We start from the raw sequence: 18,540 nt of genomic DNA, 5'->3' as shown, positions 1-18,540 counted from the left end.
AGATAGATAGATAGATAGATAGATAGATAGATAGATAGATAGATAGATAGATAGATAGATAGATAGATAGATAGATAGATAAATAGATAGATACAACGAACGAACGATATAACGATAGATAGATAGATAGATAGATAGATAGATAGATAGATAGATAGATAGATAGATAGATAGATAGATCATCATATACTGTACGCTCTATATATATATAAGCAATATCACATAAGCAGGAGTGCAATATGGATAAAATCAGAAAACTGTTTTAGAAAACTATTCCTGCATAAAAAAGCAAATCATTTATATAATATAACATTAGAGAAACAACACATATGATTCCTGCTAAATGTGAGGTTGTCGAGCACAGTATTGCACTGCAATTCAGATAAAGACAAGGATTCAGCGACCCGTGACCATCAGCTCTTTCTAGTACGGATGATTTGTCATTTATTGGGTCATTTAAAAGTGCTGCCTTTGTAATATAAAAACTGCTGTTTCAGACACATCACAGTGAAGAATCAGTAGATAGCCATATACTTGGTTTTATATCAGCCCATCATAAGCAAAGCATATAATGGTGTGTCTGTATAGGCCTGTTTTCCAGTCCCGGCCAAACCCTACATGCTATTACTGTTATAACCTTGACCAAAGCACATTTCCCATTTCTATTCATGCGGTTTAACACCAACGATGATATCTTCTGTGTGTGTGTGCAGGTACATACGTGATGAAGGTGACGGCGACAGATGCAGACGACCCTACATACGGCAACAGTGCCAGGGTGGTGTACAGCATACTTCACGGCCAGCCATACTTCTCCGTGGATCCCAAAACAGGTAAAACACTCCTCAATATTTGATAGCAAATATACAGAAAACTGTTGGCTGCATAAAAAAAAATGAAGTCACTATTAACAAACAAGTTCCTCTGTTTTGTTTGTGTAATACAACAGACAAGACGCATTAATTTCACAGTTCACAGGTTTCAACGTAATTGCATTCATTGACCCTATTAGACAAATAAGCTCTGCGGTTTGATTTGATAATGTGGCCAACCTAGAAAATGGATTTGTAACTCAAAATATACTACAATTCATTTTGAACAGCAGAACAGTAACGGACATCCTGTCAGCTAAACAGGCCAGAAAAGATCTATAATTATACAATCAGGTGCTGCATTTCAAACCCACTGAGTTGAAAATAAAGTCAGCCCGGTAACAGCAAATGGATTTCTCTGTTGTTTTTATGGCCTGGGGGAATTGTAGCATCATCAAATGATGGAGCAAATAAACTGCATTTTTATTTTTTCCCAGTGAATACTTTGTTATGCAATATTCAAGAGCGTTTACAGCAATGAATGGGAATTTACAAATGGCCATTGCCTGCATTCAATGGGCTGTAATATCCAATATGCAAAAGCACAAACCTGCAAGGTAAACAAGATGCAGAGAGCACGTGTGAACATTTCCTGCTTGTTTTTGGTGTGGTTACGGCCCTGTTGTACAAGTATGAAGCATTGCAAAGAGGAATATATGAATAAAAATATAATATTGTGATATCAGCAAACCCGGAGGGGGGGCTCAAAGGGTGACATTCTGTAGCCGAACAAATAAAATGACTAGTAAGGAAGAAAAATCAGATTTTGTCCCAGGCCATATCAAAAAATCTGCCAACACAAACTGTCAGTAAACAAAAGCCGTGAGAGGAGGGTGGGATACAAAGGCAGGGGGTAAAATGGATAACGGAATCAACACTGAGTGCAGTGCGTGAAAGAAAACACAATGTGTGTGACTCAGGACGCACACATCTTAAAGGAACAGTTCACCTAAAAATGTAAGTTTGCCACCATTTAATCGCTCCAAATTTTCTTTCTTCTTTCTGTGAAATAAAAAAGGAAGGTCTTAGGCATAATTTCTGCTTTCAAGACAAGAAAAATGAATGGTCATGCAGTAAATGATAACAAAATGTAATTTTTATGTGAACGATTCATTTAATTACCACACAGACTTCAAAGACAGATCTGCTCATGCGAAACGGAAATCAAAAATCAGATCCATCCTGTAACAGGCCGAGAGAATCACACATGACATCCCTTTTACGTTTCATCTGAAATTGGCATTGAATGAAGGTCCATGCCTTTCTTAACCATCCGCCACCATGTCTAATTCATCCTATGAAGCGCTCTCTTGATCTGGGAAAGCTTCTTGTGGCGTTGGGAAACGCATTAGTTGTGCTTTATGGAAGAAAAGGTGTTGCTACACTAGCTTCGTCGCCTTGTTAAGATTGTTAAGTACCAGAAGCTTTAGGGCTGACCTCAATCTTTCAGCTGGAGAGAAACACTTGAAGGTAAAGTTACTGGTTCCAGGAAGGGTTTTACAGTCTTTAACTTAGGAGCAATTTGTGTGCTGATGCTTCAAAGAACCCTGGAGAACTTCACTTTTTCTTTAGCAACTGATTCCTAGAAGCAATAATATGTTCTGGAGGGGATATGATATAATATCAAGAACTTACCCAAAGAACCATATAGCCATACATTTTTCCAGCATGTTTCCACCAAAGGCATTTATGGAAACTAAGCTTTAAAAAATGGTGCATTCAGAAATCGTTGTTAGCGTGATATATGGATGCACAAATTTACATTAACACCTATTCAGTATTTAGCAACATACAATTTGCATTTTGTTAACATTAAAGACATTAAATCAAAATGTACAGTTATTTTAGTATGGTCGATAGCAATGTTTATAATATTCAATATTCCATAAAATGTATTATCCATATTATAGTGATATCAGTGCATATCATTATTGTTTTTATTCAAAGTCATGTGCCTGTGATCTTTCTTGAAAAACATCAACGCCCTACCTTATTATTATTATTTTTTTGTCAATGAAGAAGCTATTTTATTCAGACACACTCCACAATAGAGAAGTAAAGATTATCAAAATGTCAATTTCATGCTGAAAAAAACGCACTGTTCCGTCAAAGGACGTTTATGAAATTATGAGCTTTAGATTTATGCTTTTAAACCCTTTAAAAAATTGGTCCCTATACTTTCAATGTAAGTGCCCCACTTTAACCCTAACCACTTTGAAATTATTTTTGAGATTATTAACATACTACAAATGCTGCTTCGCTTGTATTAAACCCTGATTATTCCTTTAATTCTAGCAGTCGGAGAAAAGGTTGAGAATGGTCAAGTACTGCAAAATTTCAGCCAGTAATAGAGTAAGAGGCATTTTTTGTATTAAATGGCTGTGGTACCAGAGGCTAACAGGGCCATGCTAACCTTGACCCGTTCCGTGTAGTAGATTAAAACCTGTTGGGACACACAACCACCATGACAAAGGTGTTAAAAAACAAAGGTGACATCTCATCAGCCAGTGCATTTTGTGAAGCAGGACTAACCTATAACCTCCAAACACTAATTCAAACCATAAAACAACACAAATCTAGCTGGGTTCGGTCATGCTGAGAGGCAAGATAGATTTTCAGGACACAAATAATAACACAGAAATGACACGCTACACCTTTAAGTTCAATTTGCTTCAGTTTCCTTTTCCACAATGCAGCAGAACTTCATCCATTTCCCTTTTTTGCCACTCTCAATTTTCTTATCTCAATCGCGTCTGTTATTTTAGATTACCATTCTCATCCTTTTCTCAGCAGGCCTCATTCTCAGGTCTAAAACCTATTCTTCTCCTCACCTTACCCTCTTTTCTGTAATCCGATTCTCTCCACACACTGATACCTGCCTGTATTCACAGCCTCTTCATCTATACTCTCTTTCTACCTCACTATCCCTTTATCGTCCTTTTCTCTTGTCTCTTCTTTCCATTAACGCAGTCTGGCTCTCTTTTGATCTGTGTGCAGGAGTCATCAGGACAGCTCTACCCAACATGGACCGGGAGGTGAAGGAGCTGTATCAGGTCCTCATCCAGGCCAAAGACATGGGTGGACAGTTAGGGGGTCTGGCAGGGACCACCACCATCAACATCACCCTGAGTGACGTCAATGACAACCCACCCAGGTTCTCCAAAAGTAAGCCACTCTGTATAACTATCAACTCATGTAAACTCAAATCAGTCAAAAGTTTGAATGCACTTGATCTTTTCCATATTTCAGATCAATAATGAAGCCAATAAAACTATCAAATGCAAGCATGGCAATTATACTGTAATATTATTATTATTATTATTATTATTATTATTATTATTATTATTATTATTATTATTATTATTATTTGTTTAACATTATAACTTCAGTTTGTTCCTTTATTATCCCATATTTACATTAAAAATTGAATTATTATATAGAAATGTTAAACAAATAAATAAATATATATTTTTTATTATATTTATTTATTTATATATATATAATATAGTAAACAAATATTAAATTAAATACAATTAAAATAAAATAATTAATTCAAATTCATTAAAATAAATAATAAAAATAAAAATAAGCTTTTAAAACATCATGAAAAGTGTTCAGAAGTATGCTATCAGCTCTATTTATGAATATGAAACTGTAGTTCTGTAAATAAAATGATTGCAGGCACAATTTATTCATTCCACCAAAACAATTTAAAGCATTTACGCATAAAGCTTTAGACCAAAAAGTGTTTAATATAATGAGAAACATACATTCAGGCAAGTGTGTCTAAACCTTTGACTGGTAATGCAGCATTTTCTTTTTAAATACACATGAGGAAGCTTAAAAACTTAATGCATTCATAGAGAAAATGTATGCCATCATTTCTTTAAAAATAAATTAATAATCTTGAATCTATAAATGTTGTTTGCATAAAGGAAGAAAGGCAGCATATTTAACACCATCTCCGGAGTAGAAGAAAGAAAACACACACACACACACACACACACACACACACACAAATATTATTGGTTCTTACAGCAAGTGTGTGAACACACTAGACATGAATTAATGAGATTTCAGAGAAACCAGAGTTTCCTAACAGCAAATAAGTCATGAGCATGCAGTCTTAGGGGCCATTCACAAAGCATGTGTATTTGGCCAGTGGAATGGGAGGAAATAACACAAAGTCGCAAAGTGTTTTTTAAAAGCTGAACTTCGTTTAACTTGAGCATCACATTTTTAGAAGGGCCTGTCACGCGAGGTGCTGCAAAAGACGCGAGACTACCTTTTACCGTCCCTGTTCATAGCTTCTATCTGTCTCATATTTTATGCATTTATATACTTAATGTTCTTTATTTATTTGTCCACTGGAATAAGGCCAAGTCTTTAAACAAGTACATGCAAACAGGCTCCATTTGCACTCAGAAATCCTGAAATAGAAATCATGTTGAGTCTCAGCGATGAGCACTGGTTTCCTCGCTGTGTAAATATTGGTAATACCCTGGGAGCAAAGTAGATTTCCATCAGCACGTCTCAGAGGATGGCACTATGATGACTGCTGCATTCTGGGCCGTGTCTCTGCCTCTCTCTCCCTCTTGTTGTTTGTTTTTTGGTGCATTGCACTAATGCATCTAATGACTTCTTAATTAGCTGATGTTTTTTTTGTGTGTGTGTTTTTGTGTGTGTGTGTGGGCATGGCCACCCAACACATTAGTTTTTACTAATCAGCATGATCTGTTTGTACCTACTGTGCATATGTCTTCACCAGCATTGGGGTAACTAACCAAAAGTAGCAATTTTACTAACTTAACTACTTTTTTTAGTAGCATGGCATTAGCTCAGCTGTTTTCAATTCAGTGTAGGTTTGCCAAAAAACAGCATTTTCCAAAAAGAAGCAGAGTAATGTGAAACCAGCACTTCATCACTGCTTTCTATGTCATATTTAAAGCCAAGTGCATTGAGGCAGTTATCAAACGCTCTCTCCAACAATAATGTCCTCTCTAGAGTTGCCAACTTCTGAAATTTGGCACAGGAGGAGGAATATTGTGGATATGTTGTAAATGTGCATTCAGAAATATGAATCAATGAAGATTAAATCATAATTGATGCTATTTATTTGGTTAATACTGTACATGTTTCTGTTCTTAAAGGAATAGTTTACCTAAAAATCTAATTTACTCACCCTCAGGCCATCTAAGATGTAGATGAGATTGTTTCTTCATCAGAACAGATTTGAAGAAATTACATCACTTGTCCCTCAAAGGATCCTCTGCAGTGAATGGGTGCCGTCAGAATGAGAGTCCAAACAGCTGATAAAAACATGACAATAATGCACAAGTAATCCACACAACTCCAGTCTTGTGAGGTGAAAATCTGTGTGTTTGTGAGAAACAAATCAAAAACATTTTAGACTCTTCTATCCATATTATTGCTTTTCTTACAAACATACAGCTTTTCTCGTCACAAGACGTTAACTAATGCACTGGAGTCCTGTGGATTACTGTGAAGTTTTTGGACGATCAAAGCTGAATTTTCAGTATCATTACTCCAGTCGTCAGTGTCACATCCTTCAGAAATCATTCTAATATGCTGATTTGCTGCTCAAGAAACCTTTTTTAATTATTTTTATTATGATCAATATTTAAAACAGTTGAGTAAATGTTTCCAGGATTCTTTGATGAGTAGAATGATCCAAAGATCAGCATTTATGTGAAATAATAAAGCTTTTGTAACATTATACACTATACCATTCAAAAGCTTAGAGTCAGTATAATTTTTATTTTTTGGGAGAATAAATTATAGAAATTAACACTTTTATTTAGCAAGGATGCTTTAAATTGATCAACAGTGATGATAAAGACATTTATAATGTTACAAAATATTTCTATTTCAGATAAATGCTGTTCTTCTGAACTTTCTATTCATTAAAGAAACCTGAAAAAATTCTACTCAGCTGTTTTCAACATCATAATGGTAACACTTTACAATAAGGTTCATTAGTTAACTACATTAGTTAACATGAATTAATAATGAACTGCACTTATACAGCGTTTATTAATCTTTGTTAATGTTAATTTCAACATTTACTAATACATTATTAAAATCTCGTTAACATTAGTTAATGCACTGTGAACTAACATGAACTAACAATGAACATCTGTATTTTTATTAACTAACGTTAGTGAAGATTAGTAAATACAGTAACAAATGTATTGCTCATGGTTAGTTCATGTTAGTTAATACATTAACTAATGTTTAACTAATGAACCTTATTGTAAAGTGTTACCATCATAATAATAAAAAAAATGTTTTTTTGAGCAGCAAATCAGAACATCAGAATGATTTCTGAAGGATCGTGTGACTGGAGTAATGATGCTAAAAATTAAGCTTTGAAATCACAATAAATTACATTTTAAAATATATTCAAATAAAAAAAAGTTATTTTAAATATAGTAAAAATATTTCAAAATTGTACTGTTTTGCTGTACTTCGGATCAAATAAATGCAGGTTTGGTGAACAGAAGAGACTTCTTTAAAAAACATTATAAATCTTACTGTTCAAAAACTTTTGACTGGTGTATAGGCAACTTTAATTGTTCTCTAATTTCTAGCTTTTAATTGACTTAGAAATCAGATAACTGCTGGACAATAACCAATATTAATGATTTGTTTATATACTACAAACACATTTTTATCACATAAGGCAGAATAGTTTCTATACTGTAATAAATGCTATGTTAATTAGCACTGCATTGTTCATATACTTTATTTATTACCTGGAGATGACTTGACAAACACAAATAAACCATATATTGTCACAATCGTATGTTTAATGTCTTCATGTTTCCAAATGTTTCTGTTTTCTGTGAAAACTGTTTTCATACAGCGATAGCTGGATGCTTTTGTCCATATTAGGAATTTCCTCGTACGACTTTCTGCGCGAGAGCACCCTCCAGCTTCGAGTATGAATGAAACATACACTGCACAGTGTTTAGTGTTTAGTGCTCCGCGATGTTCATCTCGCCACATCAGATCATGCACAGACTATCACGTCTCTTTGAATTTACATCTGTATTTATTTACACCGGCTCTTGAAAACTTCTATGCAAACACACTTTCCCGAAAAAGTGCGGGGGACGAATTTATGTGCTCTTAAAAGTGGGGGGGACACGTCCCCCGTGTCCCCCGCGTAATCTACGCCCCTGCCTGAAAGTGAGTAAATTTTCAGCAGATGTTCTTGTTTGGGTGAACTATTCCTTTAATGTGAACATTTCATGGGTGCATGTTATTCCAAATATAACTAAAACAGAAAAATCGCCACAAAACTATTAAAGCAGCTTCCCCAACACTAGTCACATGTGCTTCAAAACACTCATTGATTCTACAGGCATCTTCCACCTGCGTGTACCGGAGTCATCAGCAGTTGGGTCAGCGGTTGGCCGAATCAAAGCTCATGATCTGGACACTGGAAAGAACGCAGAGGTGGAATACAACATCGTCCCTGGAGATGGAGGAGCCATGTTTGATATCGCCACCAATGAGCACAATCAGGAGGGAATCATCATGCTCAAAAAGGTAAAGCCTCATTTAAAGTGCAATATGCACTAACAGCAAGTACATATACAGGTTAAACACTCAGCGGTTGATTTGTATTGTTATATGAAGGTCACATTAGAATTTTAAAAACATCTTGTCAAGCCTTTGTTTATGTTTGGTTTACCCTTGTCGCAGACTTTCAATCTTAAAATATATAAATGCAACAAATCAATAGTTTACGAGGCTTTTATAAAAAAAAAATATATATATATATATATTATCAAAACAGAGTAAAAAGTGATTATAAACCATTTAAAAAACAATAAATAACATGCATTGTGTGAAAATTATTTATATAAATTTTCGCACAAATAGTAATTGTTCCTCAGTTTAACAATTAGATGTTTTATCACTAAAACTGCAACATTTTATCATGTCTTCATAATTCATTTTTGCTACTGCTACTTTTGCTTTACTCTTGTTGCAGACAGACTTCAATCTGAAAATATGAAAATGCAGCATAAAACTATTGTTTGTTGCATTTGATTATCAAAACAGAGTAACCATTTGAGCATTTATGGTGAGAATATAATTTTTATTCTAATTAAGATTGTCCCTCAGTCAATGAACTTTGCAACATGTTATCAAGCCTTCATTTATTTTTGCTGTACTTACGTTTACTTTCTTCTAATCACAGACATCGTGATTACATCTTTCAGTGTTAAAAGAAATAAATGCATCATACAATTATTTCAAAAACCCTGATCATCAAATCAAAGAGTAAAACGATTGAAAACCATTTGCGTATATATGGTTAAAAAAATAATCAATTTTACACTAATTATTATAGTCTATCAGTTGACTAAGGTAATTAATAGTTAGTGTACTAGGTTACAAAAGTGTCAAAAGTGTCAGTGTGCTTAAGATGAAATACTGGGAGTCATGTTCATGTGTGAAGAAAACAAAGAAAAATCAAGGAAATTATATCTTGTACAATTTCCAATCAAGCTGTAATTGTCAAAGTTGTGTAAAAATACCAGGTTTCCACAGGCTGCTATAGACTCACAATGCAGAGCAAAAACACACAAGCTTGTCTTTTAAATACAAAAACGTGAGAAATAAAATTGTGTGCAAGTACACACACATGTAAAATGGGTAACACTTTATTTTAAGGGGTCTTTGTTACACGTTACATGTACTTACTGTACTATTATAATAACACTTAATTATGCATAATTACATGCAATAACTCTAAGCCAAACCCTAACCATATAACAAGTACATGTATAGAGCAAGATTTCCCATGATATGTACTTACAAGTCATTTGCCCATAGTTGCCGCCTGGACTTTTGACTAAGTATGCAAAAAAACTATAGATCTCCTGTAAGATTTGTTTTGTTTGGATGATTCTAGAGACCTTCATGATTATGTAGATATATATATATATATATATATATATATATATATATATATGTATATGTCAGCAAAAAAATACTTATTAGTAACATGCAAATTACATTTCCTTGGGAGGGTTTGCTTTCGCCATGCTTCCTGGAAGTAGGGGTATACTTGACAGACTCATGTGACAGGAAGGAAGTGAATACCTTTTTTTTTCTTGAAATCCTTTATTTGGTTGTTTTCTTGCATGTCAGTGAGAAATAAAACATGGATAACATCTAGAAAAATACTTACAAAGGAAAATCACAACTATAAACTGCGGCAACTATAGTTGTCGATGGGCTTAAATGGGTTAAATGTGTAATTACACTGTAACAAAGACACAAAATAAAGTGCAACCGCAAAATGACAGAAGTTACCGTAGTCCTTTAATGTTTATTATTAAATGAACGCCACATTAAAAATGTTGTTATTTAATTTTGCTACTGCTACTTTTGCAGTACCTCATCACAGACACAGACTTTCAATACAAATGCAACGTAAAACCACTGATTATTGCATTTTAAAAATTTGATCATCAAATTTATTAATTCAGTTTAATCAGTAGTTTAAGCCATGTGTGAAGAAAACAATGGAAAATCAATGTAATTATCTCTTGTGAAACGTCCAGTCAAATTATGCAAAAAGCCGGTTTTCACAAGTTTTCAACCATACAGAACAGAAGCACTTTTAAATGCAAAAATCAGAGAAATGACATTGTGATTAAGTTAGCATGCATGTAAATCAGCCTCCCTCTAGGCCAGAGTCTATCCACGCTGCCACAGTCCTTCAACACTCTCATGACTCAACCGTACATGGAAAATGACAGAGATCCCATCACTCATACAGCCGCAACCACATTATCAAAACATCACTCAAACATCGCAGTTAAGGGCACTTTGGGGTAAATGTCTGACATTAATAACTCCCCCAAAGGTAAACTAGAACGTTCAGCTCTTCTGGAGAGTATGCAAGGTGACTTTCTTGGATTTGAATTGAGCCCAGTACTTAAATATTGGCAGCGTGACAGGAGTTATTAACACGGCAAACATCTCTTTATTATCTCAGCCGTGTCTTCGCCTACTGAATGAGAACAGCAACGTCAATAAAAACAACTGCAGTGTTTCCCTGTACGGGACAGTGTGCTGGTGTAATATTACCGAAACCGCACTGCGCTGATCTCTTGGAAGTGTTAGTGGAGATATATGAGGGTGGGGAGCGCTAACTGTGTCCATATGTTTCCCTCTAAATGCACACAGCTTGCACGACAATAACACAGGCAGGAATCCACGTCTCCACAATACATCCTAGATGTCATCTATCAAGTGCGCACTGCCATGTTTTAGGAGCGACAGCAGTGTTTATTTTCAGGATTGAATCACTTAAGTTATTTTTCTGTGGAATAAAGGATTTCATCATAGTGTTTGAGTAAATGAAAGGGTTTTACCTGCTTTTGAAGCCGTGTACAAAAAGCCAACAGTTTAGCCCAGATTTTTAAAAGTATGCTCACCAAGACATATATTTGATAAAAAATTATAATAAAAAAATAAAAAATAACAATATATATATATATATATGTTTAATTTAATTTTATGTTTAATTTATTCCTATGATGCAAAACTGAATTTTCAAAAGCCATTGATTAGAAATCATTGTAATATGCTGATTTGGTACTCAGTTATTATTGGCTCTTATATATTAATAATGGTTTATCAATGTTGAAAACAGTTTTGCTGCTTCATTTTTTTTTTTTGGGGGGGGGGGGGAAATATATATATATATTTCAAATAAATGCAGATTTTCTGAACTTTCTATTCATAATTTACTCTGGGGAGAAAGAAAAAAAATATTAAGCAGCAAAACAACATTGATAACATTGTTTGTTGAGCATCAAATCAGCATACTGAGGATCATGTGACACTGAAGACTGGAGTAATGATACTGAAAATTCAGCTTTGCCATTACAAAAATAAAAAGTAACTACAAATATATGAAACCATTATTTTAAATTATAAGAATATTTCAAAATATATCTGTATGTTTGATCAAATAAATGCAGCCTTGTGATCATGTCTTTTTTTTTTTTTTTTTTTTTTTAAAAATAAAAAAAACAAAAAACTTTTGACTGGTAGTCTGTATACACACATACACATAGGGCCCTATTTTAACAATCTAAGCGCATGGTCTAAAGCGCACGGTGCAGGTGCACTCAGGGCGTGTCCGAATCCACTTTTGCTAGTTTAACGACGGGTGCATGGTTTAAACGGGTTATCCCTATTCGCTTAATGAGTAATGGGTGTTTTTTGGGTGTAACTTGCAATAAATCAATCAGAGTCTCATCTCCCATCCCCTTTAAAAGCCAGTTGCACTCACGCCATGGCGGAATGTAATTTTTCATATTTAAAAATGTTTGTGTGCTGCTGCGTTACCCTGTGTGTGTAATAAGCAAAGTGTACGCGCGTTGTGCCCCCGCCTATAGGCGCATATTACTAACGCTGGGTACACACCACAAGATAATCGGGCTGATTTTGGGCCGATTTCTCCCCTTCCGACAATCCTAGGTAATGTTCCGATTATCTTGGTGGTTCTAAAGATTATCTTATCAGATTTTCCTGTGGTGTGAGGTGTGTTAAGAGTGACTGAATCTGCTCGGAAGAACGTCGGAGGCACCCCGATCGCAATCAGAATCAGTGTGGGGGGAACATCGCGGCACACCACACACAATAGGAGCAAAACGGTTAAATCTAGGATTTTTTGTCCTCATGTTTGTGGTCTCACATTTTAAAGATCTTATAAGATTTTTAAAATATTTTAGTGTGTACCCAGCATTACGCGCTCTTTAAATAACAAAGAAAAAAATATTGCACCAGACTTTAGACCAGGTTTAAGTTGGTCTATGGCGCAGTCTATTTTCAGTTCCTCAAATTAACAACGCGGCAACAATGCGCCTGAACACACCTCTTTTTTAGACCAGCACGCCCATGGGCACAAATGCATTTGCTATTTAATAAACAACGCGGCGCAGGACGGGAAAATGAGAACTGCATCGGGCTGAAACTAGCAAAAACACTTTCGCCGCGCCTTGCGCCAGGTGTATGATAGAGCCCATTTACATATACATATATAACAAACAAAGTCAGGTTACAGTGTAATCACGTTGGTAGCCTTATATTTCACAACAGTCAGCATTCTGTGCGACGGTGTGAAGAAACAACAGCCCCAAATTCCCTGCAAGTGGGTCAGCTCATGATTAGTCATCAAAAACTAATGATGTTCATTTCTCCCATTAGTAAACAAAAGCAATTATTCTTTTAAGTTGTGAGAGAAGTCTGATCCCGCAGGATCTCACCGTCTCCCACTCCCTCAGAGTTGGCAACACAACACAAAATAACAAGCCTTCTAATTATCACACAGTTCACTTAAACAAAGAAACAATGACAAAATATTAAAGATAATCTTTGCTGCAGGGAGGCCAGCAAAACATAACAAGTAAAAGTGTGAGGCAGATGGACATCCGTGGCAGAATGTCAACACAATAAACTATTTTAGCCTCTTTGGTTGCCACAAAAATCAGGCACAGGCTTATAGGCCTCAGTCTAATGACTCATTCCTGTGGTGTCCTACTCTGTCAGAGTTTCTCATCCCACATTAAGTATGTCATTAATGTGCTGTTTGATCTATAAATCAGCTGAAAGTGTTCAAACTGCCACAGTCACTGAGATTTTAATGATTCACCACTTCCATGATAAAAAATAAAAAATAATAGCATATTATTCACCTGATTTGAGAACAGTTTTTGGGAAAGTCTTGGGTGCGAAAACCACATTGGATGGCTTTGTTTATCCATGTTTATTTCACTTTAGAAAAGTGAAAAAAGTGAAAGTGAAGTGACATGTGGCCAAGTATGGTGACCCATACTCGGAATTAGTGCTCTGCATTTATCCATCCAAAGTGCACACACACAGCAGTGAACACACAGACACACCGTGAACACACACCCGGAGCAGTCGGCAGCCATTTTTGCTGTGGCGCCCGGGGAGCAGTTGGGGGTTCGGTGCCTTGTTCAAGGGCACCTCAGTCGTGGTATTGAAGGTGGAAGAGAGCACTGTACATTCACTCCCCCCACCTACAATCCCTGCCAGTACGTGACTCGAACCCGCAACCTTTGGGTTACAAGTCCGATTCTCTAACCATTAGGCCACGACTTCCCCTTTAGCACATTTTTCTCCACGTGTTTTTTTTGGGAACAGGAACATATACTGCAGGTTTCATACAGGAGTAGGCAGTGCCACCTTTAGGTGACTCCCGGTTAATATATACTGGTAAAATAAATAAAAAAGGCAAAGTTCAGAATGGAATACTAGCTTATGTCTCACTGAATACTGCTACAATTACTAGTTATATATTTAAAATAGTGTGTGAAACAGAATGCATTATGCAACAATAAAGATTTCAAACAGTAGTATGCAACGTTTTTGTCACGTGACCTCAATATGTTTGTCACATGACCTTGTCACAGTCAGGGCAGCTTTAGTAAGAAATGTTTCTCCATCCAAACGGTGTATGTGAGCATAAGGAGGGCTCTTAAAAGCATGAAATGGAAGTGTTTCACTGTGTTCAAGAAGTTGTAATACAGTGTGATCGGAGAGTTTGAAAAATAAATGGGAATACAAGCTTTAGCCAAGCAACTGCCATTGAGATGAATGGGAATCTTGACAGTTAACATTCACTTTTCTTGGATTAATAAGTGAGTGACATTGAATTATTTTCATTTTGAATTTAATTTCAATTTTCAATTATTTAGCATTTTGAATGCAATATTTTTGTTAACATTTGGCAGCATTGTGTTAAAAATCATGGCTCATATAAATTCCTATTAATTTTTCAAGTTGGAAATTGATTATCAAGTCAAGCACATTGTATTATGCTATATAGTATTCCATACATATGAAAAGTATGTCATGCATGTGAAAAAATAGCATACAGTGCACCATATACATACTGTATTCTGCAGACATTTTGCATTTTTTAATTTAATATTTTGTTAAATAACAATTGCCAGTCTTATGTTGAAAATCATGGTTGGTATTACATCCTGATCATTTCTCACAATAGAAATGACATGTCAAGTCAAGCACATTGAATTACGGTACATAGTGTTCCAAGTATGTCATGCACATGAAAAGAAATAAAAAAAGCATTTAATGCATAGTATACATACTATATTCTGCAGAAATAGTATGCTAGCATCCCTGTAGCTGAGATGAATAAAATCATATTTGGAAGCAGAAACAGCTTGTTTACCTTCATGCATGCATGTGTGAATGTGAGATGTTATGTCATGACAGACAAGTGCAGTGGCAAACATCTGATGATGTGTGCTTGATAATATCCGAAAATGCATATACAAGACTTCACAGATGTGTATCTGTGTGTGTGTGTGTGTGTGTGTGTGTGTGTGTGTGACTGCGAATGGATGTCAGCATGCACACCATGTGGTAAGGAAAAGGGATATAAAAAACTTTTGCTGAGAGCAGCAGTCTGAGGGAGACGGGATGTTAGCGGTGTGTTTGTGTCAGTGCTGTGAACTGAGGTTATTAGAGGGGATATTTCATACCTCCAAATGTCATGAATCTAAAAAAAATGAAGGTGTGTTATAACACTATGTTTTCCTGCGGATATGTACATCAAAATGGTGTGCAATATACATTTGCTGTACCCTAGTTTTGTGTTTATGTCTTTCAGAAACCCAAAAGATAATTGTACCTCTTTAGTATGGTGATATAACCCCATGTAAATAAAGACATCAAACATCTCAGCTGAAAAATGAATTATTGACACAGAAAACTAATTTTAGCAGTAGAGAGCTCTGCATGCTTTGCCGAATCTGAATAGAGGGCTGTATGTGTCCTCAAACCCTACTGTGGTTGGGACATGCCTTACCGTCTATTTCCAACCAGTTCTGTTCAATGCGGAGCACACTCTGCTCTGTTTACCTCCAGTATCAAAACAATGTCAAGATTGATGTATTGGCTAATACTTGTGGAACAGTGTTGTGAGATACAGTTTATGAGTTTGGTTGGGGTTATGTGCTAGGATAAGAGATTATGCTACTGATTCGGTGCAAAACATCATGTCACCGTATTCATTCACTTCAAGGGCAGTTCCCCTTAAAGTTCTCAATTAGTGGATCATAAACAGAAAATAGGCTGCAGGTCTGTTCTGATGAAATTGTGGACCTTTGAGGACCTTTCCACATAAGAAAAGCCATCATGCTTTGGTAAATCATAATTACCCGATACTGTAATTAGTCATACATAATGAGAGTACAAAGTACAAGTCATAACTATGAGATAAAGAGTCAAAATTATGACATAAGTCATAATTATGAGATAAAAATTAGACATTGACATGCTAAGCCATAATTGTAAGATAAAAAGTAAACATTATGACATGCTAAGTCATAGTTATAAGATGATAATTGTGGAAAAAAATGTTGAAAATATGAGATACTGAGTCATAAGATGACTCATAAGATGAGTCATAAGATGAGATAAAAGCAAACAATGATATGCTAGCTCATTACGTGTAAGATACAAAGTAAACATTGTGACATGCTAAGTCATAATTATGAGATCAAAGTAAATATGACATACAAAGTCATCATTATAAGATAAAAAGTCAAAATTATGATATACTAAGTCATGAGGTAAGAAGTTAAAATTATGAGATACTAAGTCATAATTATGAGATAGAAAGTAAACATGATTTACTAAATCAGTATGTACAAGATAAAAAGTAAACATTGTGACATGCTAAGTCATAATTATGAGATCAAAGTAAATATGACATACAAAGTCATCATTATAAGATAAAAAGTCAAAATTATGATATACTAAGTCATGAGGTAAGAAGTTAAAATTATGAGATACTAAATCAGTATGTACAAGATAAAAAGTAAACATTGTGACATGCTAAGTGATTATGTGATAAAAGTCAAAAGTATGACATACACATGATTATTTTTTTAATGAGTAATTATGAGATACAATAAAAAGTAGAATTTATGAGATACTAAGTCATATGAGATTAAAAGTTAACATTATGACATACTAATTCATTATATATTAGTTTAAAAAGTGAACATTATGAACATTATGATTATGAGATACAAAGTTAAAGTTATGAGATAAAATGTCAATTGTAACACAAGTCATTTTTGTGATAATTATGATTTACCAGTTTACCAATTGTTTCCCTTTGGCAAAGTGTCATTTGTTTCCCTTATGTGGAAAAAATGGGTTTCCATACAGTACATACTAATGTTAATGTAAATAATATAATACGACCATCTGATGATGCATAGTTTGGATTATCAATATTTAAATTGTTGTTTCTATGTTGTGCAACCAGTTTTGATATTGATAACCATGTGCTGAATCAAACTCTATTGTATTTTGCAAAATTGCATCTATAACACAGTATACAACAAATTATTAATTTAACAGGTATTATTAATGTATTTACGCTAATATGATTAACAATTTTGGTGCTGTGTTGGGTCACCAATTCATGCCCAATGTACAATCTGGCTCCTGAAGCAAAACCACTTAAGATCCACTGGAACACATGGTTAAACATCTACTCAAGGGCACCATGCTGATGTTCTCCAAATGCTTTTATCTTCCATCCTGCAATCTTTGTACTTCCAGCTAAGAGACTTACAGGAATATTAAGGAATGAATGTTATATCTAGGCGTTGCATTTGTGGCATGTTGCTAGTTTCCACAGACAGCAGTTTTGTCTTGTCCACCATTTTTAATAATGCATGAAAAATGGTTTACAGTAATTCACCAAGTATAATGGTGACCTGCTGTATAAAGCTACAGTTTAAGTGTTATGTTTATACTTTTTAAAATGATGTGTCAATGTTGAAAAGTTAAATTTCTATTCTGGGTGCATTATTGTTAATATAAATGCATTATGTTAATGTTTTACACAACGGGCCAAATCTTTGGTAATCAAGAGTGTGGTTACTGGTTGCATAGTTTTCACTCTTGATGAATAATTCAAAGTTTTGTGTTATAGATATTCTCCAATGACTGCAAATGTCAAAATCAGTCAATCAGCAATACAAAGCACAGTTGTTATCGGACAACCCTCTTTTATGCAAAGTACTCCTGAGAATAAGCTTTGACACATGCAGCTTCACACAAACACAATTGCACTGTTGTTGCAGCAAAAACTATACATAGACATTACTTTAAAAATATCCCAAAATATTCCTTTAACCATTGTACCTCTCCGGCACACATTTTGTTGCTGCATGAGTAATTCAGAATATAAAGCAAATTAAGTCAGCAAAATATTCATAATGGTATAATTTTAGAACTGCACAACTGCAGTTTCCAGCTCTCTCTAAAGTCATTCATTATTTGAGTGAACTTTTTTTGGGGAGCTATGTCTTTGTGTCAATACAAATTATCCACTGTGCATTTTTGCTAATGAAATCCAATAATCTGTAAAATGATCCTGTAATGCATTTATTAATGCTGATTAAATGAGCTCTTATCCGCCCAATAGATCAGCAATATATGTAGACAGGTACTTCGGAAAGGCATCCTGGCCATGGCTTGCATTGCCAATAATTTACAAGCCTATTCTAACAAAATAGTATATATATATATATATATA

General features: G+C 34.9%; 1 protein-coding gene across 2 annotated transcripts in view; it reads left to right on the top strand.

Annotated features, from left to right (window-relative positions):
- Positions 1-18,540, top strand: part of cdh12b (cadherin 12b) — a 138,576-nt gene that overhangs the window by 91,776 nt on the left and 28,260 nt on the right. For both annotated transcript variants that reach the window (XR_001608923.1, XM_016267949.1), the window contains exons 4-6: positions 714-833; positions 3,870-4,037; positions 8,260-8,447. Coding sequence is in view for 1 of the 2 variants with exons in the window: in XM_016267949.1 (XP_016123435.1) it covers positions 714-833; positions 3,870-4,037; positions 8,260-8,447 (476 nt within the window). In the remaining variant the exon portion in view is untranslated. The remainder of the gene's footprint in view (positions 1-713; positions 834-3,869; positions 4,038-8,259; positions 8,448-18,540) is intronic.

This window comes from Sinocyclocheilus grahami, unplaced genomic scaffold (genome assembly GCF_001515645.1).
Source record: "Sinocyclocheilus grahami isolate Dianchi unplaced genomic scaffold, SAMN03320097.WGS_v1.1 scaffold41.1, whole genome shotgun sequence".
Classification (NCBI taxonomy): domain Eukaryota; kingdom Metazoa; phylum Chordata; class Actinopteri; order Cypriniformes; family Cyprinidae; genus Sinocyclocheilus; species Sinocyclocheilus grahami.
The sequence above is the reverse complement of the archived record's forward strand: the minus strand, read 5'-3'. Positions and strand labels throughout refer to the sequence as shown.